General features: G+C 46.0%; 1 protein-coding gene across 1 annotated transcript in view; it reads right to left on the reverse strand.

Annotated features, from left to right (window-relative positions):
* The window catches only part of LOC124621839 (synapsin), an 810,142-nt gene that overhangs the window by 573,868 nt on the left and 209,827 nt on the right, over positions 1–26,447 (reverse strand). Inside the window, exon 3 of the mRNA XM_047147282.1 lies at positions 2,981–3,269. Coding sequence (XP_047003238.1) covers positions 2,981–3,151 — 171 coding nt within the window. The 5' untranslated portion in view covers positions 3,152–3,269. The remainder of the gene's footprint in view (positions 1–2,980; positions 3,270–26,447) is intronic.

The raw sequence follows: 26,447 nt of genomic DNA on the forward strand, positions 1-26,447 counted from the left end.
GCACGCCAAGACCGTAGGATCCTACGCAGTGCCGTAGGGGACCGCACCGCCACTTCCCAGCAAATTAGGGACACTGTTGCTCCTGGGGTATCGGCGAGGGCCATTCGCAACCGTCTCCATGAAGCTGGGCTACGGTCCCGCACACCGTTAGGCCGTCTTCCGCTCACGCCCCAACATCGTGCAGCCCGCCTCCAGTGGTGTCGCGACAGGCGTGAATGGAGGGACGAATGGAGACGTGTCGTCTTCAGCGATGAGAGTCGCTTCTGCCTTGGTGCCAATGATGGTCGTATGCGTGTTTGGCGCCGTGCAGGTGAGCGCCACAATCAGGACTGCATACGACCGAGGCACACAGGGCCAACACCCGGCATCATGGTGTGGGGAGCGATCTCCTACACTGGCCGTACACCACTGGTGATCGTCGAGGGGACACTGAATAGTGCACGGTACATCCAAACCGTCATCGAACCCATCGTTCTACCATTCCTAGACCGGCAAGGGAACTTGCTGTTCCAACAGGACAATGCACGTCCGCATGTATCCCGTGCCACCCAATGTGCTCTAGAAGGCGTAAGTCAACTACCCTGGCCAGCAAGATCTTCGGATCTGTCCCCCATTGAGCATGTTTGGGACTGGATGAAGCGTCGTCTCACGCGGTCTGCACGTCCAGCACGAACGCTGGTCCAACTGAGGCGCCAGGTGGAAATGGCATGGCAAGCCGTTCCACAGGACTACATCCAACATCTCTACGATCGTCTCCATGGGAGAATAGCAGCCTGCATTGCTGCGAAAGGTGGATATACACTGTACTAGTGCCGACATTGTGCATGCTCTGTTGCCTGTGTCTATGTGCCTGTGGTTCTGTCAGTGTGATCATGTGATGTATCTGACCCCAGGAATGTGTCAATAAAGTTTCCCCTTCCTGGGACAATGAATTCACGGTGTTCTTATTTCAATTTCCAGGAGTGTATGTTATGTGAACATGTGTCCGGAAACGCTTACTTTCCATGTTAGAGCTCATTTTATTACTTCTCTTCAAATCACATTAATCATGGAATGGAAACACACAGCAACAGAACGTACCAGCGTCACTTCAAACACTTTGTTACAGGAAATGTTCAAAATGTCCTCCGTTAGCGAGGATACATGCATCCACCCTCCGTCACATGGAATCCCTGATGCGCTGATGCAGCCCTGGAGAATGGCGTATTGTATCACAGCCGTCCACAATACGAGCACGAAGAGTCTCTAAATTTGGTACCGGGGTTGCGTAGACAAGAGCTTTCAAATGCCCCCATAAATGAAAGTCAAGGAGAACGTGGAGGCCATGGAATTGGTCCGCCTCTACCAATCCATCGGTCACCGAATCTGTTGTTGAGAAGCGTACGAACACTTCGACTGAAATGTGCAAGAGCTCCATCGGGCATGATCCACATGTTGTGTCGTACTTGTAAAGGCACACGTTCTAGCAGCACAGGTGGAGTATCCCGTATGAAATCATGATAACGTGCTCCATTGAGCATAGGTGGACGAAACTAAAATGAGCTCTAACATGGAAATTAAGCGTTTCCGGACACATGTCCACATAACATCTTTTCTTTATTTGTGTGGAGGAATTTTTCCTGAAAGTTTGGCCGTACCTTTTTGTAACACCCTGTATACCGACGCGGCCACGGCGACACAGTAGTCATTCTTACCACTTGACAGTGACTGAGGAGAGCTCCGTCGAAAGCTTGTGGGATTTTAAACACCTGACGCGGCTGGATGCCCGAGAAAATTTTATTAACTATTGAGCATATCTGGGATGCCTTGCAACATGCTATTCAGAAGAGATCTCCACCCCCTCGTACTCCTACGAATTTATGGAAAGCCCTGCAGGACTCATGCTGCCAATTCCCTCCAACACTACTTCAGACATTAGTCGAGCCCATGCAACATCGTGATGCAACACTTCTGCGTGATCGCGGGGGTACTACACAATATCTACCTAGTAGATAGTGTCGGAAGTTCCATGCGGCTTTTCGCGGATGATGCTGTAGTATACAAAGAAGTTGCAGCATTAGAAAATTGTAGCGAAATGCAGGAAGATCTGTAGCGGATAGGCACTTGGTGCAGGGAGTGGCAACTGACCTTTAACATAGACAAATGTAATGTATTGCGAATGTATTGTATGATTATATGATAGCGGAACGAACACTGGTAGCAGTTACTTCTGTAAAATATCTGGGAGTGTGCGTACGGAACGATTTGAAGTCCAATGATCGTATAAAATTAATTGTTGGTGTGTCGGGTGCCAGGTTGAGATTCATTAGGAGAGTCCTTAGTAAATGTAGTCCATCAACAAAGGAGGTGGCTTACAAAACACTCGTTCGACCTATACTTGAGTATTGCTCATCAGTGTGGGATCCGTACCGGATCGGGTTGACGGAGGAGATAGAGAAGATCCAAAGAAGAGCGGCGCGTTTCGTCACAGGGTTATTTGGTAACCGTGATATCGTTACGGAGATGTTTAGCAAACTCAAGTGGCAGACTCTGCAAGAGAGGCGCTCTGCATCGCGGTGTAGCTTGCTCGCCAGGTTTCGAGAGGGTGCGTTTCTGGATGAGGTATCGAATATATTTCTTCCCCCTACTTATAACTCCCGAGGAGATCACGAATGTAAAATTAGAGAGATTCGAGCGCGCACGGAGGCTTTCAGACAGTCGTTCTTCCCGCAAACCATACGCGACTGGAACAGAAAAGGGAGGTAATAACAGTGGCACGTAAAGTGCCCTCCGCCACACACCGTTGGGTGGCTTGCGGAGTATAAATGTAGATGTAGAATATTAGGCCGGTGAACCAGTTTCTTTGACTCTCCAGAGTATGTGGATGATGTTAGTCTTACAGTCTGACGGCTTATCTCCGGTATCATATACTCTGCAGACCAAGGTGAAAGTTGTGTCAAATGACGCCCACACGCAAAGTTTCCAGGGAGGTTGTACGCACCTGGAAGTTGTAGACGGCGTGCAGCGAGTTGACGGAGGGCACGCCGCCGAACTTGAGACCGAGCAGCAGGTTCTTGTGGTCCTCGGCGGCGTCGCGCAGGTTCTGGCGCACGAGGGCGAAGTCGGGCCGGAAGGAGCGCGCGACGCGCGTGCCGTTGCGGAACACCGCCATGCTGACCGTGGCGGCGCCCTGCTCGCCGCCAGCCACCAGCGACAGCTCGCGGAACTCCGCCTGCTCCACGCGGATGTCGTAGTCGCCGTGCAGCCGCCGGCCGCGGAAGTACTTGGACCTGCGGGCGCGTCAACAGCGAGCTCTGCAGTCACACCGCCGTGGCCGCAAACACACACACACACACACACACACACGCACGCGCAAACGCACAGTTGGTAGAATGTATCATTTGCTGCGCTGCGGAAAAAGTTCGGCGCGTGAATTGTGAGTTTATTGGATCAGGATCCCCTAAAAGAGGTCAATAAATAAATAAATAAAACGTTGTTGTTGTGGTCTTCAGTCCAGAGACTGGTTTGATGCAGGTCTCCATACTACTCTATCCTGTGCAAGGTTCTTCATCTCCCAGTACCTACTGCAACGTACACCCTTCTGAATCTGTTTAGTGTATTCATCTCTTGGTCTCCAATGGCCAATGGTTCCAATGGCTCTGAGCACTATGCGACTTAACTTCTGAGGTCACCAGTCGCCTAAAACTTAGAACTAATGAAACGTAACTAACCTAAGGACATCACACACATCCATGCCCGAGGCAGGATTCTAATCTGGGACCGTAGCGGTCGCTCGGTTCCACACTGTAGCGCCTACAACCGCATGGCCACTCCGGCCGGCTCTTGGTCTCCCTCTGTGATTTTTACCCTCCACGCTGCCCTCCAGTACTAAATTTGTGATCCCCTGATGCCTCAGAACATGTCCTACCAACCGGTCCCTTCTTCTTGTCAAGTTGTGCCACAAATTACTCTTCTCCCCAATTCTATTCATTACCTCCTCATTAGTTACGTAATCTACCTATCTAATCTTCAGCATTCTTCTGAAACACCACAGTAGAGGCCGCGCTGTAAACGGTGGCTGATGCACAGGGACTAATTTTCGTCCAAAGATCTGGGCAAGTTTATTCGTTTGTTTGGAAGGGGAGACCGACAAGTGTTCTCCATTTTTCGTCCGGTTAGCGATGACATAAAAAGAGTTTTTGCTTTGCTTACAGCTTTATATGTCAATTTCATGATGATTTGACCATCATTGCGTTAATTGTCATAATTATAGTGATGTTTAAGTGGAAGTAAGACACTGTGTGAAATTCGGAAAAGTTTGCAATGAGAACTAGAGGTCTCTATGATTTTGCGTTTGTTGCGTATTACATAATATGTCTTCGCATTTGAAATTTAGCTAAAATATTGAATTTTTCCTTAGGCTTGGGTAGAGGTATCTATCTGCCACCAGTCTCGAGAAAATTGATTTGATGTAGCACACTCATTTGCGTTCGCCCTGCGCTGGCGATAAAGCCGGAGTGACATATCCACAACATTCCTCGTATTGCATAATCGGTTTCTGATATCAAAATTAAATTTTGGCGAATGATAGCACGCGAAGAGAAGAGTATTTTGCCGTATCGTTATTGCATAATACTTCATTATCTATCATGTTATTGCACTAACTGGAGACTTTTTCAATCAAAGAATGTAATTTTTATGGCCATCGATAGCTGTAAAATGAGAAATGCTGTGGGTTATGGAACAAAATTAGTGACGACATTGCAGGTCTGCCGGCCGTGGTGGCCGAGCGGTTCTAGGATCTACAGTCTGGAACCGCACGACCGCTACGGTCGCAGGTTCGAAACCTGCCTCGGTCAAGGATGTGTGCGATGTCCTTAGGTTAGTTAGGTTTAAGTAGTTCTACGTTCTAGGGGACTGATGACCTCAGAAGTTAAGTCCCATAGTGCTGAGCCATTTTTGAAAGTAAATTGCTGTATTTTCGGCGGAATTCTTTTTAGATACTAACCAAAGCAGAGGTCGCAGTAAATCTTTTCGAATGGTCACAATGCAAGTGTGGGTGTGGAGGGCCCCTGCTTAATATTTACAAAATATCTGAGCGTCGGCTTCAGTTTAGAACGGCACTTCCCCTCCAGCTCTCGGCATTTCCCCTACAAAGTGTACCCATATCTCCCACCATTACTGCTGTCCCCACGCATATCCTGCCATCTGTGCGTCTACCGGCCACGGGGCATTCTGCGTGGACTGTAATAAAGAGCTTTATATCAAATAGTATCTTTTTTTTGGTCATCAGTCTACTGACTGGTTTCATGCGGCCCGCCACGAATTCCTTTCCTGTGCTAACCTCTTCATCCCAGAGTAGCACTTGCAACCTACGTCCTCAATTATTTGCTTGACGTATTCCAATCTCTGTCTTCCTCTACAGTTTTTGCCTCTACAGTTTTTGCCTCTACAGCTCCCTCTAGTACCATGGAAGTCATTCCCCTCGTGTCTTAGCAGATGTCCTATCATCCTGTCCCTTCTCCTTATCAGTGTTTTCCACATATTCCTTTCCTCTCCGATTCTGCGTAGAACCTCCTCATTCCTTACCTTATCAGTCCACCTAATTTTCAACATTCGTCTATAACACCACATCTCAAATGCTTCGATTCTCTTCTGTTCCGGTTTTCCCACAGTCCATGTTTCACTACCATACAATGCTGTACTCCAGACGTATATCCTCAGAAATTTCTTCCTCAAATTAAGGCCGCTATTTGATATTAGTAGACTTCTCTTGGACAGAAATGCCTTTTTTGCCATAGCGAGTCTGCTTTTGATGTCCACCTTGCTCCGTCCGTCATTGGTTGTTTTACTGCCTAGGAAGCAGAATTCCTTAACTTCATTGACTTCGTGACCATCAATCCTGATGTTAAGTTTCTCGCTGTTCTCATTTCTACTACTTCTCATTACCTTCGTCTTTCTCCGATTTACTCTCAAACCATACTGTGTACTCATTAGACTGTTCATTCCGTTCAGCAGATCATTTAATTCTTCTTCACTTTCACTCAGGATAGCAATGTCATCAGCGAATCGTATCATTGATATCCTTTCACCTTGTATTTTAATTCCACTCCTGAACCTTTCTTTTATTTCCATCATTGCTTCCTCGATGTACAGATTGAAGAGTAGGGGCGAAAGGCTACAGCCTTGTCTTACACCCTTCTTAATACGAGCACTTCGTTCTTGATCGTCCACTCTTATTATTCCCTATAGCTTACCCCTACTTTTTTCAGATTCTGGAACAGTTTGCACCATTTTATATTGTCGAACGCTTTTTCCAGGTCGACAAATCCTATGAAAGTGTCCTGATTTTTCTTTATCCTTGATTCCATTATTAGCCGTAACGTCAGAATTGCCTCTCTCGTCCCTTTACTTTTTCTAAAGCCAAACTGATCGTCACCTAGCGCATTCTCAATTTTCTTTTCCATTCTTCTGTATATTATTCTTGTAAGCAGCTTCGATGCATGAGCTGTTAAGCTGATTGTGCGATAATTCTCGCACTTGTCAGCTCTTGCCGTCTTCGGAATTGTGTGGATGATGCTTTTCCGAAAGTCAGATGGTATGTTGCCAGACACATATATTCTACACACCATCGTGAATAGTCATTTTGTTGCCACTTCGCCCAATGATTTTAGAAATTCTGGTGGGATGTTATCTATCCCTTCTGCCTTATTTGACCGTAAGCCCTCCAAAGCTGTTTTAAATTCCGATTCTAATACTGGATCCCCTATCTCTTCTAAATCGACTCCTGTTTCTTCTTCTATCACATCAGACAAATCTTCACCCTCATAGAGGCTTTCAATGTATTCTTTCCACCTATCTGCTCTCTCCTCTGCATTTAACAATGGAATTCCCGTTGCACTGTTAATGTTACCACCGTTGCTTTTAATGTCACCAAAGGTTCTTTTGACTTTCCTGTATGCTGAGTCATATTTTTTTCGATGTCTTCACATTTTTCCTGCAGCCATTTCGTCTTAGCTTCCCTGCACTTCCTATTTATTTCATTCCTCAGCGACTTGTATTTCTGTTTCCTGATTTTCCCGGAACATGTTTGTACTTCCTCCTTTCATCAATCAACTGAAGTATTTCTTCTGTTACCCGTGGTTTCCTCGCAGCTACCTTCTTTGTACCTATGTTTACCTTCCCAACTTCTGTGATGGCCCTTTCTAGAGATGTCCATTCCTCTTCAACTGTACTGCCTACTGCGCTATTCCTTATTGGTGTATATATAGCGTTAGAGAACTTCAAACGTATCTCGTCATTCCTTAGTACTTCCGTGTCCCACTTCTTTGCGTATTGATTCTTCCTGACTAATGTCTTGAACTTCAGGCTACTATTCATCACTACTATATTGTGATCTGAGTCTATATCTGCTCCTGGGTACGCCTTACAATCCAGTACCTATAAATATATAGATGTTCATCACTGAAAACTTTTTCTGTCCACTTCATCAATTTTTTCCAGATTTTTTTTTCCATGTTGAATGTTTCAATGTTGTTATTAAAATCGTTATCAGAAGTGTCAGAACCCCCCACATTAAACCAATTTTTGACCATATTGAGCAATTTTGAAGTTTTGGTCAAGTTTTCAGTTTTTTTGAAGTTTTGGTCAAGTTTTCAGTTTTTTGGACCAATGTGCGTGGCCAGGCAATAGAGAAAAGACTGGGCAGTTTGCTGTTCAAATAAGCCACTGGAGTAATGAAGATAGTCTGATTACCTGCCTCATAGAATTCGGGCGACGCACTTCTACCCGTGGCGTAGAAGCCCCACGTCTTAGGAAACATCCCGTGTTCAGTTCTGTCTGCAAGAAAGTATTGAATCCAATCGTTAAAAAAAAAAAAAAATGGTTCAAATGGCTCTGAGCACTATGCGACTTAACTTCTGAGGTCATAAGTCCCCTAGAACTTAGACCTACATAACATAACTAAGCTAAGGACATCACACACATCCATGCCCGAGGCAGGATTCGAACCTGCGGTCGTAGCTGTCGCTCGGCTCCAGATTGTAGCGCCTAGAACCGCACGGCCACTCCGGCCGCATCCAATCGCTAGTCTGCTCCGATACTCCGTAAGCTCGTATTTTTTTCCTTGAATGGCAATGCGGGACGGTGTCACACGCCTTTCTGAAATCAAGGAACGCGACGTCAACCTGAGCGCCGTTGTCCACTGCGCTGTGGATCTCGTGGAGAAACAAAGCGAGCTGAGTTTCGCAGGATCACTGTTTGCGAAAGCCGTATTGATTTTTATAGAGGGATGTTCATTTTCCAGAAACGTCATAATTCTCGAGCATAAAACATGTTCCATAATTCTATAATAGATTGACGTCAACGATGTAGGTCTATAATTGTGTGGATCTGTCCTACGGCCTTTCTTGAAAACGGGAATGACCTGCACTTTTTTTCCAGTCGTTAGGTACCTGTCGTTGCTCGAGTGATCTACGATAAATTACTGCTAGAAGAGGTGCAAGTTCTTTCGCATAATGTCTGTAGAATCTTATAGGTATCTCATCTAGTCCTGACGCCTTTCCACTACAAAGCGGTTGTAGCTGCTTTTCAGCTATCGGCTATGTCAATATCTGCCTTTTCGACGTTCTTATGACGATTAAAATGAGGGACAGTGTTACGATCTTCTGCGGTGAAACAACTTCGGAAGACCGATTCCAGTATTTCGGCCTTCTGTCTGTTATCTTCCGTTTCGGTGACGGTGTGGTCAATGAGAGATTCAATAGATGGTTTTGACTCACTTACTGATTTTACATGCGACCAAAATCCATTAGGGTTTTGCTGAGGTCGGTTAACAACGTCTTGTGTGTGTGTGTGTGTGTGTGTGTGTGTGTGTGCTGGCACTAAGCACTATGGAACTTAACATCTGAGGTCATCAGTCCCCTAGAACTGAGAACTACTTAAACCTAACTAACCTAAGGACATCACACACATCCATGCCCGAGGCAGGATTCAAACCTGCGACCGTAGCAGTCCCGCGGTTCCTGACTGAAGCGCCTAGAATCGTTCGGTGTGTGTGTATTGTGTATTGAACCGAGGACCTAGAAACGACGGAGAGACGACGTCCGTCCCCGCCTTAGCCCTCAGTGGTTCTCAACCCCACAACAGGCTACAGCAGTCCATTTACCCAACCGTCACCCCACACCGAACCTAGGGTTTTTACGCGGTTCGCCCCACCCCCACTGCGTACATGGAGGCAGTGTTTGCGCAGCAATCGCCGACATAGTGTAACTGAGGCGGATTGAGGGGAACCAACCGGCATTCGCTGAGGAACGTGGAAAACCGCCTTAAAAACCAACCACAGGCTAGCCGGCACACCTGTTCTCGACACTAATCCGCCGTACGGATTCGTGCTGGGGACCGGCACGCCTTCCCGTACGTTAGACCGCGCTCTAGCCAGGAGGACCTGACAACGTTTTACTTTCATTATCATTGAACGCTTCTCTCTTTGCTCTCCTTGCGCTCGTTTTCGCTTCGTTCAGCTTTTGTATGTCGGCTAGGTTTTTAGATCTATTGATTCTGAGATGAAGTACTCTTTGTTTACATAGCGCTTTTCTAACACGGCTATTAAACCATGGTGGATCTTTCCCATTCCTTAAAACCTTACTCGGAACATACTTGTCCAGGTCGTATTAAACGATTCCTTTGAATTTTTTTCCATTTGTTCTCCACATCTTTGTCCTGATGGTGTGGATAGACAGTGTGTGCGTGGAGATCCACGAGAGTGGCCTCTCAGGGCGAGGGGAGCCTGAGAAGTGATTTCGTATAATACGTAGTATAGAGCAGAGACGCACAATAAAATCGATAGTATTTGTGCAAAGATTAATTTCTGATTAAATTTCACATTTAGATGACATCACTTACTCTTAGAGTATCAAGAATTATTACGGAGACATCGAGTGGTGTTGGAGATAATTAAAATTTTCATCAAGATGCATTGCCGATATGGCAATAAGGTGACTGTTGGCCAAGTGTGGGACATTTACCACGAATTTTCACGACCGCTAGTGTTTTATTGGGGTTGGGGTGTTTGGGGGAAGAGACCAAACAGCGAGGTCATCGGTGTGGTCGAATTAGGGAAGGATGGGGAAAGAAGTCGGCCGTGCCCTTTCAAAGGAACCATCCCGGCATTTGCCTGGAGCCATTTAGGGAAATCACAGAAAACCTAAATCAGGATGGCTGGACGCGGGATTGAACCGTCGTCATCGCAAATGCGAGTCCAATGTGCTAACTACTACGCCACCTAGCTCCGTAGTGTTTTATTCAGGAAACTGATCATGTGAAACTCGTGTCCCTGCTAATGGACTTATTAATACAAGAAGGCATGACTGTGATTTCTGAAGTGAATGTGTTTGACTCTGATCCAACAGGGACAATTAATTGGTATTTTTAAAATGGGCTAAATTTTTAAAAAAGATTGAGAGACTAAACTGAGGAACTTTTTTTTATTTCTCTTCGCTTCATAAAAGTCAAAGCAGTCACAGACTCAGGATATGAGCGTAGGGGCGCAGATTCAGGAATCCTGCACAGCCGTTCTAGGCAAGGCTTTAGTCGAGGTGGTGCGCTGCTGCCTTCCTCACACTGTTTGGAAGTGTCAGGTGTATATCTGTGTCGTGTGGATGGCTGTGATGAGTATTTTTACAGTATAGTGTTGGGTTTGTGTTGTGATGGACGAAGGGAAGAAAGAAGTTGAATTCCGACGTCAGGAAATGGCCAGCTTCTCTCGAAAAGCACCAAGGGGCGGCCGAGCTCAAAGTTCCCATTCGTCGGACGGATCGGCATCAACCGCTATGAGGCACTGCAGAGAGGTTCGGAGTTTAAGCCAGGGTACTGGCGCAAAATCTGGTGATCGGGAACTTGACGCCACCACCTGTTCTCTCCTTGCTGGCCAAATACTATCAGTGAAAATTTTCTGCCCCTAGGATTCACGCTGGCTGATCTCCAAGTCGAGCACCACTGTGGAGGCGTGCGTTAGCGACCTCGGGTAAGGACTGGGTGCTGATAGTACAGGACAATTCAAAATGAATATAGCACTTACGAACGACTATAATAATTTAATACATTGCGTTGCATCGATAAGAATTACAGAAAATGTGAAAGAAATTTCAAAATTTGGCTAGCTGTACTAATGCAGAGAATCGGAAATCTGCGCACTTTTTCAATCAACATCTGCCAAATCTCTGAATCGGTCATGTTGGACACGATGCTATGTTCTGATCTTAGCCAGATAGATCTCCAGATCTGGCACAAATGGATTTCTTTTAACTGGATTATGTTAATAATGATGTGGTACCTCCATGTACACCACAAACAGCAAAGAAGTTTCAGCATAGCGAGTAATCTCTGTGATACGTATAATCATTATTACCCGGTATCCATCTGGTATCACACAGGGGCTTCCTAGATAGGGTAATGTAAGATCTGAATCGACTGCTAATAAAATAGGACCCCATAAATACTGCTTCAGTTGTCATTGACGCTACTTAAACGTGTAGTTACAGCTGTCGCCCAATGATCTATCGGAAAAAAACTATACAGAGAAAAAAAAAATGTGACTACAACATACGTGAGTCATTGCTGGAATCGGTAAACTCCTACAAATACCTAAGAAGCTGAAGATATATGAAATACGATCACATAGTCTCACTCATGGGTAATGCAGTAGACAGACCTTGGTTCAAATGGTTCAAATGGCTCTAAGCACTATGGGACTTAACATCTGAGGTCATCAGTCCCTTAGACTTAGAGCTACTTAAACCTAACTAACCTAAGGACATCACACACATCCGTGCCCGAGGCATGATTCGAACCTCCGACCGCAGCAGCAGCGCGGTTCCGGACTGAAGTGCCTAAAACCACTCGGCCACAGCGGCCGGCAGACCTTGGTTCACTGGTAGAATACAAACGAGACTGTTAACAAAATACTCGTGCGACCCTTCATAGGATGCTGCTAGAATGTGTGGGACCCGTACCAGATGGTACTACCAGGAGATAGTGAACGTATACAAAGAAGGATAGCACGGGTGGTCATAGTTTTGCTTGACTCATGGAAGAGCAGCAGGAGAATGCTGAAGAAACTGAAGTGCCAGATGGCTGAGGATAGACGAAAACTACCCCGATGATTCCTGCTTGCAGAGTTTCAGGGGCCGGCCGAAGTGGCCGTGCGGTTAAAGGCGCTGCAGTCTGGAACCGCAAGACCGCTACGGTCGCAGGTTCGAATCCTGCCTCGGGCATGGATGTTTGTGATGTCCTTAGGTTAGTTAGGTTTAACTAGTTCTAAGTTCTAGGGGACTAATGACCTCAGCAGTTGAGTCCCATAGTGCTCAGAGCCATTTGAACCATTTTTAGAGTTTCAGGAGCCAGCTTCAAGAGAGGAATCTAAAAACATACTACCCTTAGGGATCGCAAGGACCATGTTACACTAATTACCGCGGGCACAGAAGTATTTCAGTAATCATTCTTGCCGCGCTCCATACTTGGAAACAGCACCCACTACTTGTTAAACAAGTAGTGGGTGCTGTTCCGTGAGGTTGTCTGCAGCTCGCAAGCGATTTAATCCATGTAAGGGCGTTGAGTGGTTTCTACGACGCCTCTCTGGAAACCCGGACAAGTTAAACGGAGCCATGAAGCGAAACTTTGCGCGGAGTCGTTTGCAGGTGGTACGTGGAGTTTCAGAGCGACGCTTTTGTTCGCTTGTTTGCCCCGCCGTTACTGAAGCCCGTACACAGGCCATTAAAGTTGATTACATGCACTGTTATGTGCTCCGTTACGTTTTGAACCAGAATAGTCGACACGTAACATTCGCAGCTTGTTTGATTCGCCTATTCCCTTTCTATCCACGTTCTGACGGTGTACCATTAAGCTCCTGTGCTTAATCTTTGATGTAAATGCGTAACTCCCTCACGTTGAACCCCTTCCTCTTTCTCTCCAAGTACCTCCCATCCTGTTGGATTATCATATGGTATGCAAAGGCAGGAAATGTGAGTAGCACTGGTTCCAGTTTCGCGCTCACAAACTAAAAGAGACAAAAGGTTGTTTCATGTGGCGTCAGACAGGAGATGAATCTCTGCCAGTAAAGAACTAGGCCCCATTCAGTTTGACAAAACCGAGCAAAAGTTATAACGAATGTGAACAGTTACTGATTGCCTTCCACTTCAACATGACATGTACTATGTACCCAGAACCTGCATCTGCATCCATACTCTGAAAATAATTAAAGTATGTGACAGAGGGTATCTCCCATAGTTCCCCGTTCCATTCGCATACACTTTCTGAGGTTTCTTCAGATCAGCACACTTTTCTTGGGGATTCAAGAAACATATTACCTCTTGTTACATATATCTCGCAAAAATAAAACCAGGAAAGGTGAAATTTGAGAGATTACAGTCAACACAGAGGCATTACGAAAACTCATTCATCTTGCGCACTACAAAGTACTGGAACAGGAAAGAGGGATGTAACATTGAGACGCAAAGCACTCTCTCCACAGAACGTGGCACTACACAAAACTGGCGCTAATAGCATAGGAATATAGGGAACACACACGACACAGATCTGTAAGTCCACGGTATTGGTGATAACAGCTGCTGGGTTATAGCCTCCCATTCTTGCACCAGTGCCTGTCGGAGCTCCTGAAGTGTCCTAGGCGTTTGAAGACGTGCAGCGATACGTCGACCGAGAGTATCCTAGACGTGCTCGATGGGGTTTAGGTCTGGAGAACAGGCAGGCCACTCCATTCGCCTGATATATTCTGTTTCAAGGTACTCCTCCACGATGGCAGCTCGGTGGGGCCGTGCGTTATCATCCATCAGGAGGAAGGTGGAAGCCGATGCACCCCCAAGAAGGCGGACATACTCGTGCAAAATGACGTCCCGATACACTTGACCTGTTACAGTTCATCTGTCAAAGACATGCAGGGGTGCACGTGCACTATCATCCCACCCCACACCATCAAACTACGACCCCATACAGGTCCCTTTCAAGGACATTAAGAGTTTAGTATCTGGTTCCTGGTTCACGCCAGATGAAAACCCGGCGAGAATCACTGTTCAGACTGTATCTGGACTCATCCGTGAACATAACCTGGGACCACTGTTCCAATGACCATGTACTGTGTTCTTGAAACCAGGCTTTACGGGCTCTCCTGTGACCAGGGGTCAGTGGAATGCACCTTGCAGGTCTCCGGGCGAATAAACCATGTCTGTTCAGTCGTCTGTATACTGTGTGTCTGGAGACAACTGTTCCACTGGCTGCGGTAATGTCCCGAGCAAGGCTACCTGCAGTACTCCGTGGCCGTCTGCGGGCACTGATGATGAGATATCGGTCTTCTTGTGGTGTTGTACACTGTGGACGTCCCGTACTGTAGCGCCTGGACACGTTTCCTGTCTGCTGGAATCGTTGCCATAATCTTGAGATCACACTTTTTGGCACACGGAGGGCCCGTGCTACGACCTGCTGTGTTTGACCAGCCTCCAGTCGCCCCAGTATTCTACCCCTCATAACGTCATCCATATGTGTTCTATGAGCCATTTTCAACACACAGTCACCATTAGCACGTCTGAAAACGTCTGCACACATACTCGCTGCACCGTACTCTGACATGCACCAATACACCCCTGTATATGCGGACTGCTGCCAGCGCCACCGTGCGACGACCGCATGTCAAATGCACCGCATGATCACACCCCGAGGTGATTTAAACCCGCAAACCGCCCACCAGAGCATTGTTTCACCATGTATCAGCATTATCCTTAATTTATGAGCATGGGTGTATACAGGGTGAGTCACCTAACGTTTCCGCTGGATATATTTCGTAAACCACATCAAATACTGACGAACCGATTCCACAGACCGAACGTGAGGAGAGGGCCTAGTGTAATTGTTTAATACAAACCACACAAAAATGCACGGAAGTATGTTTTTTAACACAAACCTACGTTTTTTAAAATGGAACCACGTTAGTTTTGTTAGCACATCTGAACATATAAACAAATACGTAATCAGTGCCGTTTGTTGCATTGTAAAATGTTAATTACATCCGGAGATATTGTAACCTAAAGTTGACGCTTTAAACCTCCGACGTTCTGTTGCGTGTTGTAACAAACACGGGCCACGGTCAGCGAGCAGCATCTGCAGAGACATGTTTACGATGACGACCGTGTTTACGAGTGTGTCTGTAGTGCACTGTTGTGGTTTGGTCTAGCTGTCGCAGTGTCCGCATGTAGCGGTTGCTGCTATTGTTATTCTGCATTCGTCTCCGCACGCAGACCAACTGTAGAACACCGTGTTACCAGACGTCTGTGATAGTGTAGTGTTGTAGGAACTGTGACCATGGTGTATTCGAACTCTGAAAAGGCGAAGGTGATACTCATCTATGACGAGTGTCGACGAAATGCCGCTGAAGCCTGCAGGGTGTATGCAGAACGGTACCCGGACAGAGAGCATCCAACGTGCCGCACATTGCAAAACATCTACCGCCAACTGTATGCAACAAGTATGGTCGTAGCACGCAAACGTGTCCGTAACAGGCCCGTCACAGGAGAAGCGGGTGCAGTTGGTGTGTTAGCTGCTGTTGCCATGAACCCACACATGAGTACACGGGACATTGCGAGTGCCGGTGGACTGAGTCAAAGTAGTGTCATGCGCATACTGCATCGTCACCGCTTTCACCCGTTTCATGTGTCGCTACATCAGGAATTACATTGTGACGACTTTAATCATCGAGTGCAATTCTGTCAATGGGTATTAAAAGAGAATGCGTTGCAGTTCTACCTGTTTACCGATGAAGCGGGTTTCACAAACCACAGGGCAGTGAATCTACGGAACATGCATTACTGGTCCGTGGACAATCCTCGCTGGCTCAGACAGGTAGAGCGACAGCGACCGTGGACTGTAAATGTATGGCGCGGGATCATTGGCGACCACCTCACTGGTCCTCACTTTATTGCAGGGGCCCAAACAGCTGCAACATACATCGCGTTTCTACAGAATGATTTGCCAACGTTGCTCGAAAATGTCCCACTGGAAACGCGTCGACGTATGTGGTACCAGCATGATGGTGCACCTGCACATTCCGCAATTAACACTAGGCTGACCCTTGACAGGATGTTCGACGGGCGTTTCATAGGACGTGGAGGACGCATAAATTGGCCATCCCGTTCTCCTGATCTTACACCTCTGGACTTCTTTCTGTGGGGCACGTCAAAGGAGAATGTGTACCGTGATGTGCCTACAACCCCAGAGGATATGAAACAACGTATTGTGGCAGCCTGCGGCGACATTACACCAGATGTACTGCGGCGTGTACGACATTCATTACGCCAGAGATTGCAATTGTGTGCAGCAAATGATGGCCACCACATTGAACATCTATTGGCCTGACATGTCGGGACACACTCTATTCCACTCCGTAATTGAAAACGGAAACCACGTATGTACGTGTACCTCACCCCTCATGGTAATGTACATGTGCGTCAGTGAAAAAGACCAATAAAAAGGTGTTAGCATGTGGACGTAATGTGCTGTTTCAGTCTCTTCTGTACCTAAGGTCCATCACCGTTCCCTTTGGATCCCTACGTAATTCGGTGCTCTCCGATACTACACACGATCGAACAGCGGAGGAGTGGTACTCAAGCGTCAACTTTAGGTTACAATATCTCCGGATGTGATTAACATTTTACAATGCAACAAACGGCACTGATTACGTATTTGTTTATATGTTCAGATGTGCTAACAAAACTAACGGGGTTCCATTTTTAAAAAATGTAGGTTTGTGTTAAAAAACATACTTCCGTGCATTTTTTTATGGTTTGTATTAACCAATTACACTAGCCACTCTCCTCACGTTCGGTCTGTGGAATCGATTCGTCAGTATTTGATGTGGTTTACGAAATATATCCAGCGGTAATGTTAGGTGACTCATCCTGTATATGTACGGACCACAGGAGAATGACTCCTCAAATACCGCTGTGTGCGCTGTAACAATTCATCTACATCTACATGTACATGAATACCCCGCAAGCCGCCGTACGATGCGTGGCGGAGGGTGCATTGTACCACTGTGTACATGCCTACATATGCGCCTTAATTTCTTATGCGCTTTATTCCTGTTGCTTCCGCGAAATGTGTGTTGGCGGCGGTAGAATCGTTCTGCAGTCAGCTTCAAATGCCGGTTCTTTACATTTTCTCAGTATTGGTCCTCGGAAACAACGTAGCCTACCCTTCAGAGATTCCCATTTGAGTTCCTGATCCATCTCCGTGATACTACCGGTAACAAATCTAGCACCCCGCCTTTGTATTGCTACGATGTCTCCCTTTAATCCGACCTTGCGACGATCCCAGACATCGAGCAGTACTCAGGTACTCAGGAACAGGTCGCACTAGGATTCTATATGTTGTCTCCTAAACAGATAAACCACACTTTTCCAAAATTCTTTCAATAAACCGAAGTCGACCATTCGTCCTCCCCGTCACAATCTTCACATAATCGTTCGGTATCTTTTCGCTTTTCAACGCTACATCCAGATATTTAGACGACGTGACTAACACAGGACATTAGTACTGCTGTATCCGAATTTCACAGGTTTCTTTTTTCTACTAATCCGCATGAACTTACATTTTACACATTTACAGCTACTTGCCATTCATCACACCAACTATATATTCTGACTGAGTCCTCTTGCATCTTCCTACAGCTACTCAACTTCGACACCTTCCAGTGCACCACAATATCACCAGCAAACAACCGCATATGGCTGCCACTCTATCCGACTGAACATTTACGTATATAGAAAATAATAGCGGTCATATTACTCTTACCTAATTCGTATAGCTTATCTTACTTTCCCTAGGAGTGTGACATCCTTAGATTCCTCAATGTTACTTTTTGTACATTTCTAGAAAGCTTTCGTTTGCAATTTGTAAACCTTTTATAGATGCTATCAGTCTTGTTTGATATGTGCATACCTGAGCATTATTTTATGATGAGTCGCATTTCTTAAGCAATGTCCTTTGTAGACTCATTGTACTTCTATATAATCTTACCAGCCGCGCGGGATTAGCCGAGCAGTCTAGGGAGCTGGAGTCATGGACTGTGCGGCTGGTCCCGGCGGAGGTTCGAGTCCTCCCTCGGGCATGGGTGTGTGTGTTTGTCCTTAGGATAATTTAGGTTAAGTAGTGTGTAAGCTTAGGGACTGATGACCTTAGCAGTTGAGTCCCATAAGATTTCACACACATTTGCTTCTTTTTTTTTTTTTTTTAATAATCTTACCAGTAAATGGAAGTCTACGAACTTCCTTACTTACGACTGAGGCGATATAATCATTCCATTTCATAATCCTACATACTGTTAACAAGCATTCGCACAATCAATTTTTATTGCGCAGTACTGAATATTGGGTAATAACACTGACCGACTGAGAGCGCTATTGACGGTTTGCGCAGTATATTGAAGGAGACTACCGAGCTTTAAAAATATTGACCCTCGCAAGGACGATATTAAGCATTGCACAGCTGTTCCTGACGGAGACTTCGTGATTTGGAGACTTGCAGACAACTGACATAGCGACGCCATATTACGTGTATAAGTACATAAGGAAATGCATATGAAATTATTCATGTGTTGATGTGCGTTCAGGGCAGTATTTTGATTAGAGATTTAATACTTATTCAGTAATTAGCTGTAGTAACAACCGACAAATTGTTTAACTGCAGCGAAATAATACTGCAACTGCTTAATTGTTCGTTTCAGGAGACTGAATTAGTTATAGCAAAAATACATATAGCGCTACCTGCCGAACCTCTACAATACGGTTGCTTGCTCCTTTTAAGATTAGAGATTGCTTCGAACATTGTGGAAAAGCGAAATCTGGCGAGTGTATGAACAGTATCTTTTTTCTCTACAAAAGGCGTAACGAAGCTCACTAGTTAGCTGTAAAATTCCTCGTTCATCATAAAAAAATTCAATAGCCATCCTGCTCTGCTGTAATTTGTCTCAGCATATTGGTAAGGTCATGTGTAGAATGTCTTCCAAGCCACTCTTTTTCACTCATCGCCGCTTATTCTCGCCTTTGTTATTCCAGCATATATGGTTTGCAATCGGAATACGAAGGAATGCCAAAAAGTAATACTCTTGTGTGATGATTCTTAAGGCTTTTTAAATAAAACAAACTTCATTAACATTTTACATCTTTATTCTTTGTGTCTTTTTTTTTTTTTTTTGGTCATCAGTCTACTGACTGGTTTGATGCGGCCCGCCACGAATTCCTTTCCTGTGCTAACCTCTTCATCTCAGAGTAGCACTTGCAACCTACGTCCTCAATTATTTGCTTGACGTATTCCAATCTCTGTCTTCCTCTACGGTTTTTGCCCCCTACAGTTCCCTCTAGTACCATGGAAGTCATTCCCTCATGTCTTAGCAGATGTCCTATCATCCTGTCCCTTCTCCTTATCAGTGTTTTCCACATATTCCTTTCCTCTCCGATTCTGCGTAGAACCTCCTCATTCCTTACCTTATCAGTCCACCTAATTTTCAACATTCGTCTATAGCACCACATCTCAAATGCTTCGATTCTCTTCTGTTCCGGTTTTCCCACAGTCCATGTTTCACTACCATACAATGCTGTACTCCAGACGTACATCCTCAGAAATTTCTTCCTCAAATTAAGGCCGCTATTTGATATTAGTAGACTTCTCTTGGACAGAAATGCCTTTTTTGCCATAGAGAGTCTGCTTTTGATGTCCTCCTTGCTCCGTCCGTCATTGGTTATTTTACTGCCTAGGTAACAGAATTCCTTAACTTCATTGACTTCGTGACCATCAATCCTGATGTTAAGTTTCTCGCTGTTCTCATTTCTACTACTTCTCATTACCTTCGTCTTTCTCCGATTTACTCTCAAACCATACTGTGTACTCATTAGACTGTTCATTCCGTTCAGCAGATCATTTAATTCTTCTTCACTTTCACTCAGGATAGCAATGTCATCAGCGAATCGTATCATTGATATCCTTTCACCTTGTATTTTAATTCCACTCGTGAACTTTTCTTTTATTTCCATCATTGCTTCCTCGATGTACAGATTGAAGAGTAGTGGCGAAAGGCTACAGCCTTGTCTTACACCCTTCTTAATACGAGCACTTCGTTCTTGATCGTCCACTCTTATTATTCCCTCTTGGTTGTTGTACATATTGTACACTCCTGGAAATCGAAAAAAGAACACATTGACACCGGTGTGTCAGACCCACCATACTTGCTCCGGACACTGCGAGAGGGCTGTACAAGCAATGATCACACGCACGGCACAGCGGACACACCAGGAACCGCGGTGTTGGCCGTCAAATGGCGCTAGCTGCGCAGCATTTGTGCACCGCCGCCGTCAGTGTCAGCCAGTTTTCCGTGGCATACGGAGCTCCATCGCAGTCTTTAACACTGGTAGCATGCCGCGACAGCGTGGACGTGAACCGTATGTGCAGTTGACGGACTTTGAGCGAGGGCGTATAGTGGGCATGCGGGAGGCCGGGTGGACGTACCGCCGAATTGCTCAACACGTGGGGCGTGAGGTCTCCACAGTACATCGATGTTGTCGCCAGTGGTCGGCGGAAGGTGCACGTGCCCGTCGACCTGGGACCGGACCGCAGCGACGCACGGATGCACGCCAAGACCGTAGGATCCTACGCAGTGCCGTAGGGGACCCCACCGCCACTTCCCAGCAAATTAGGGACACTGTTGCTCCTGGGGTATCGGCGAGGACCATTCGCAACCGTCTCCATGAAGCTGGGCTACGGTCCCGCACACCGTTAGGCCGTCTTCCGCTCACGCCCCAACATCGTGCAGCCCGCTTCCAGTGGTGTCGCGACAGGCGTGAATGGAGGGACGAATGGAGACGTGTCGTCTTCAGCGATGAGAGTCGCTTCTGCCTTGGTGCCAATGATGGTCGTATGCGTGTTTGGCGCCGTGCAGGTGAGCGCCACAATCAGGACTGCATACGACCGAGGCACACAGGGCCAACACCCGGCATCATGGTGTGGGGAGCGATCTCCTACACTGGCCGTACACCACTGGTGATCGTCGAGGGGACACTGAATAGTGCACGGTACATCCAAACCGTCATCGAACCCATCGTTCTACCATTCCTAGACCGGCAAGGGAACTTGCTGTTCCAACAGGACAATGCACGTCCGCATGTATCCCGTGCCACCCAACGTGCTCTAGAAGGTGTAAGTCAACTACCCTGGCCAGCAAGATCTCCGGATCTGTCCCCCATTGAGCATGTTTGGGACTGGATGAAGTGTCGTCTCACGCGGTCTGCACGTCCAGCACGAACGCTGGTCCAACTGAGGCGCCAGGTGGAAATGGCATGGCAAGCCGTTCCACAGGACTACATCCAGCATCTCTACGATCGTCTCCATGGGAGAATAGCAGCCTGCATTGCTGCGAAAGGTGGATATACACTGTACTAGTGCCGACATTGTGCATGCTCTGTTGCCTGTGTCTATGTGCCTGTGGTTCTGTCAGTGTGATCATGTGATGTATCTGACCCCAGGAATGTGTCAATAAAGTTTCCCCTTCCTGGGACAATGAATTCACGGTGTTCTTATTTCAATTTCCAGGAGTGTATATGACCCGTCTCTCCCTATAGCTTACCCCTACGTTTTTCAGAATCTCGAACAGCTTGCAACATTTTATATTGTCGAACGCTTTTTCCAGGTCGACAAATCCTATGAAAGTGTCTTGATTTTTCTTTAGCCTTGCTTCCATTATTAGCCGTAACGTCAGAGTTGCCTCTCTCGTCGCTTTACTTTTCCTAAAGCCAAACTGATCGTCACCTAGCGCATTCTCAATTTTCTTTTCCATTCTTCTGTATATTATTCTTGTAAGTAGCTTCGATGCATGAGCTGTTAAGCTGATTGTGCGATAATTCTCGCACTTGTCAGCTCTTGGCGTCTTCGGAATTGTGTGGATGATGCTTTTCCGAAAGTCAGATGGTATGTCGCCAGACTCATATATTCTACACACCATCGTGAATAGTCGTTTTGTTGCCACTTCCCCCAATGATTTTAGAAATTCTGGTGGAATGTTATCTATCCCTTCTGCCTTATTTGACCGTAAGTCCTCCAAAGCTCTTTTAAATTCCGATTCTAACACTGGATCCCCTATCTCTAGCTAAATCGACTCCTGTTTCTTCTTCTATCACATCAGACAAATCTTCACCCTCATAGAGGCTTTCAATGTATTCTTTCCACCTATCTGCTCTCTCCTCTGCATTTAACTTTGTGTCTACATATTTATTTCTCAACATAGTCACCCCGGCAACGTAGACATTTGTCCCAACGAGAGACCAGTTTGTTGAAGCCCTCTCTGTAGAATGTTTGACTTTTTTGACGGAGTCACAACCTTACCTCTGCTTACATCCCTTCATCACTATCAAAGTAAAGTCCTCGAAGGTGTTCCAAGTCTGGAAACACTTCATGCTTTGTCAAACACATTGAGGCTAGCACACCGTTTCCTTTATTACGAGTACGAACCCTACGTCGCAGATTACTGACGTCGGTACAATCATCTCTGTACACAGATATCATTCTTCTACAGATTTCAATTGGAAGGACGTTTACCGCAGTTAGAAACACGTTTACAGCACCCTGCTTCTCAAGCACCAAAATAGTTACGTTACACGCCGCAATGTTACACGCTACAGACCTCTAACGTCAGCGAAGCGGGAAAGCTGTGACATTTAATAGCTTAACCATTTTGAGCACAGAATGAAAAATTCGGAGGCATTACTTTTCATTGCGCCCTCGTATATGCAAGTTCTGTATTGTCGAGCACCGACATGATCTACGAAGGCAGAGTCCGAACTGAAGCGTTTCGGGCGTAAATAGTGCGCAATAATATTGTGCCAATCTTGACCTCGCTCTTTCACGCAGTATACTGACACAATATTACTGCGCAATAAATATTGACCATGTTATGAGCTTCTTTACACTCAGGTATTTGTTTCAGTTGACTGTTTTCATTTGTGACACTAATTTTAAAATCATAGATTACTACGTTTCTCCGTCTTGTGACTACATAATTTTAAAGTGTCGAACATTTAAAGCAAGTTGCCAATCTTTGCACGACTTTCAAATCATATCGAAAGCTGACTAGATATTTGCGTAACTTTTTCAGCTGTACTTCTTTATAGATAACTACGTAACTGCGAGAAGGCTAGGATTACTGGTCATAGCTGTCGGATATGTGTCATTATTCTGTACAGGCAAGCGCAGATTCTTTTCATACACAGATCATTACAATTCATGGTTAAAAATATTTTCACAAAAAATAACATAGCTACATAGAAATCAGTTTCCGTCATTCTTTTCTGTACTGCTCGGATAAGAATTCAAATTTGAACATTTGATCTTGCTGAAGTCACGGCGCCACGCTAATCTGTGTACAGAGACGTAGCAACAACTCACCAAACTCTTAGCAATAGTGACCGAATGCAGTTCGGTGCCTAAAACACAGGTGACAAAATACAGTGCAATATGATAGCAGTTTCAGTAACTTCTATGAAATCTGAGCTTCTGACGGCGCATCGCATGCTCAAATGACTTGCGGGAACGTAGTCAAACACCTTGGACAACCAAGATTCGGTGCGAAAAACCAACGAGAAATCTTTGTGTATGGCAAATCCTCGGTGACCTTGGTGAAGCTAATACTAAAACCGACAGTGGGCGTATGCGCCATCACGTAACCGATGATACCAACGTCACAGTTTATTGATAGTGACAAAAAAAATGGTTCAAATGGCTCTGAGCACTATGCGACTTAACTTCTGAAGTCATCAGTCGCCTAGAACTATTTAAACCTAACTAACCTAAGGACATCACACACATCCATGCCCGAGGCAGGAGTCGAACCGGCGACCGTAGCGGTCGCTCGGTTCCAGACTGTAGCGCCTAGAACCGCACGGCCACTCCGGCCGGCTGATAGTGACAGATTAACCAATAGCAGGTGAGCAAAAAAAGCTAAATTTGTTCCTCTTTTGTTGAACACGGGGAGAGCTTGATTGTGCTAGTCAATAAATTGTAACTTTTTTTGCATCTGGTTTCTAATAGGGTGGGTCTAGATAATTTTAGGATACTCATTTCGGAGGTACCAACAGATTGTCCCCATTACGTCAAATTTCTGAGATACAAAACAGTATCTCAATCCTATAAATGTTATTTTCGGTATATCGTAAATAAAAATGAAACCAAACATTGAAACGCGTAATACGAAAATTATTTAAACACTTACATAAAACACCAAAACAATAACAATAGATAGAAAGTGACTTATACCATCAAAACCGTAATCATAATTAGAAACATTAAAAAAATTGCTCTTCGTTGAAGGGTTTCAGCTTCTTCACGATGTTAAACGGTAAAACTGTATTGCCTGCAGAATTCACGCTGTTCAATGCTAGCATCGCTTAACTTCACGGTAAAAAAGAAGGTGCAAAAGTAAAAAGCGTATTTTTAATGCAATTCCACACCATATTTTTTTTAATTGTGCAGCCGTCAAACCATTTCCGTACAGAAATAATTCTATTTTCTTCTATTGCTAGAAAGTAATGAGGAGTGGTTTTGAAAGAACTCTAAGAATGTAACTCGAAATTCAAGAGTTTAGCATCAAAGGTCTGATTGATAAATACACTCCTGGAAATGGAAAAAAGAACACATTGACACCGGTGTGTCAGACCCATCATACTTGCTCCGGACACTGCGAGAGGGCTGTACAAGCAATGATCACACGCACGGTACAGCAGACACACCAGGAACCGCGGTGTTGGCCGTCGAATGGCGCTAGCTGCGCAGCATTTGTGCACCGCCGCCGTCAGTGTCAGCCAGTTTGCCGTGGCATACGGAGCTCCATCGCAGTCTTTAACATTGGTAGCATGCCGCGACAGCGTGGACGTGAACCGTATGTGCAGTTGACGGACTTTGAGCGAGGGCGTATAGTGGGCATGCGGGAGGCCGGGTGGACGTACCGCCGAATTGCTCAACACGTGGGGCGTGAGGTCTCCACAGTACATCGATGTTGTCGCCAGTGGTCGGCGGAAGGTGTACGTGCCCGTCGACCTGGGACCGGACCGCAGCGACGCACGGATGTACGCCAAGACCGTAGGATCCTACGCAGTGCCGTAGGGGACCGCACCACCACTTCCCAGCAAATTAGGGACACTGTTGCTCCTGGGGTATCGGCGAGGACCATTCGCAACCGTCTCCATGAAGCTGGGCTACAGTCCCGCACACCGTTAGGCTGTCTTCCGCTCACGCCCCAACATCGTGCAGCCCGCCTCCAGTGGTGTCGCGACAGGCGTGAATGGAGGGACGAATGGAGACGTGTCGTCTTCAGCGATGAGAGTCGCTTCTGCCTTGGTGCCAATGATGGTCGTATGCGTGTTTGGCGCCGTGCAGGTGGGCGCCACAATCAGGACTGCATACGAGCGAGGCACACAGGGCCAACACCCGGCATCATGGTGTAGGGAGCGATCTCCTACACTGGCCGTACACCACTGGTGATCGTCGAGGGGACACTGAATAGTGCACGGTACATCCAAACCGTCATCGAACCCATCGTTCTACCATTCCTAGACCGGCAAGGTAACTTGCTGTTCCAACAGGACAATGCACGTCCGCATGTATCCCGTGCCACCCAACGTGCTCTAGAAGGTGTAAGTCAACTACCCTGGCCAGCAAGATCTACGGATCTGTCCCCCATTGAGCATGTTTGGGACTGGATGAAGCGTCGTCTCACGCGGTCTGCACGTCCAGCACGAACGCTGGTCCAACTGAGGCGCCAGGTGGAAATGGCATGGCAAGCCGTTCCACAGGACTACATCCAGCATCTCTACGATCGTCTCCATGGGAGAATAGCAGCCTGCATTGCTGCGAAAGGTGGATATACACTGTACTAGTGCCGACGTTGTGCATGCTCTGTTGCCTGTGTCTATGTGCCTGTGGTTCTGTCAGTGTGATCATGTGATGTATCTGACCCCAGGAATGTGTCAATAAAGTTTCCCCTTCCTGGGACAATGAATTCACGGTGTTCTTATTTCAATTTCCAGGAGTGTAGTTTACTGTTCTGAGGCCCGATAAACTCATCTTCTTTCAACTTGGTCTTACTGCGATAGGAAAAATTCTTTTAAAATGACTAAAGCCGTCACCCTTTTTATCAAGTACCTTTGCTAAAGTCTACATTATTTATAACTTAAAATGAAGCAGAGGCACTATGACTCTTGTTCTTAACATTATCCTTTCCTGAAGTACACATTTGCCTCTTATACCATTCCTTGACATAGTAGTGATTTTTGATGTCTCAGCCGTACAAAAAACACACAAAAAGAAAAAATCATTTTGTGAAAACCTCTTCTAAATACCTCAAAAGAAACACTTGATACTAAGGA

This window comes from Schistocerca americana, chromosome 7 (genome assembly GCF_021461395.2).
Source record: "Schistocerca americana isolate TAMUIC-IGC-003095 chromosome 7, iqSchAmer2.1, whole genome shotgun sequence".
Classification (NCBI taxonomy): Eukaryota; Metazoa; Arthropoda; class Insecta; order Orthoptera; family Acrididae; genus Schistocerca; species Schistocerca americana.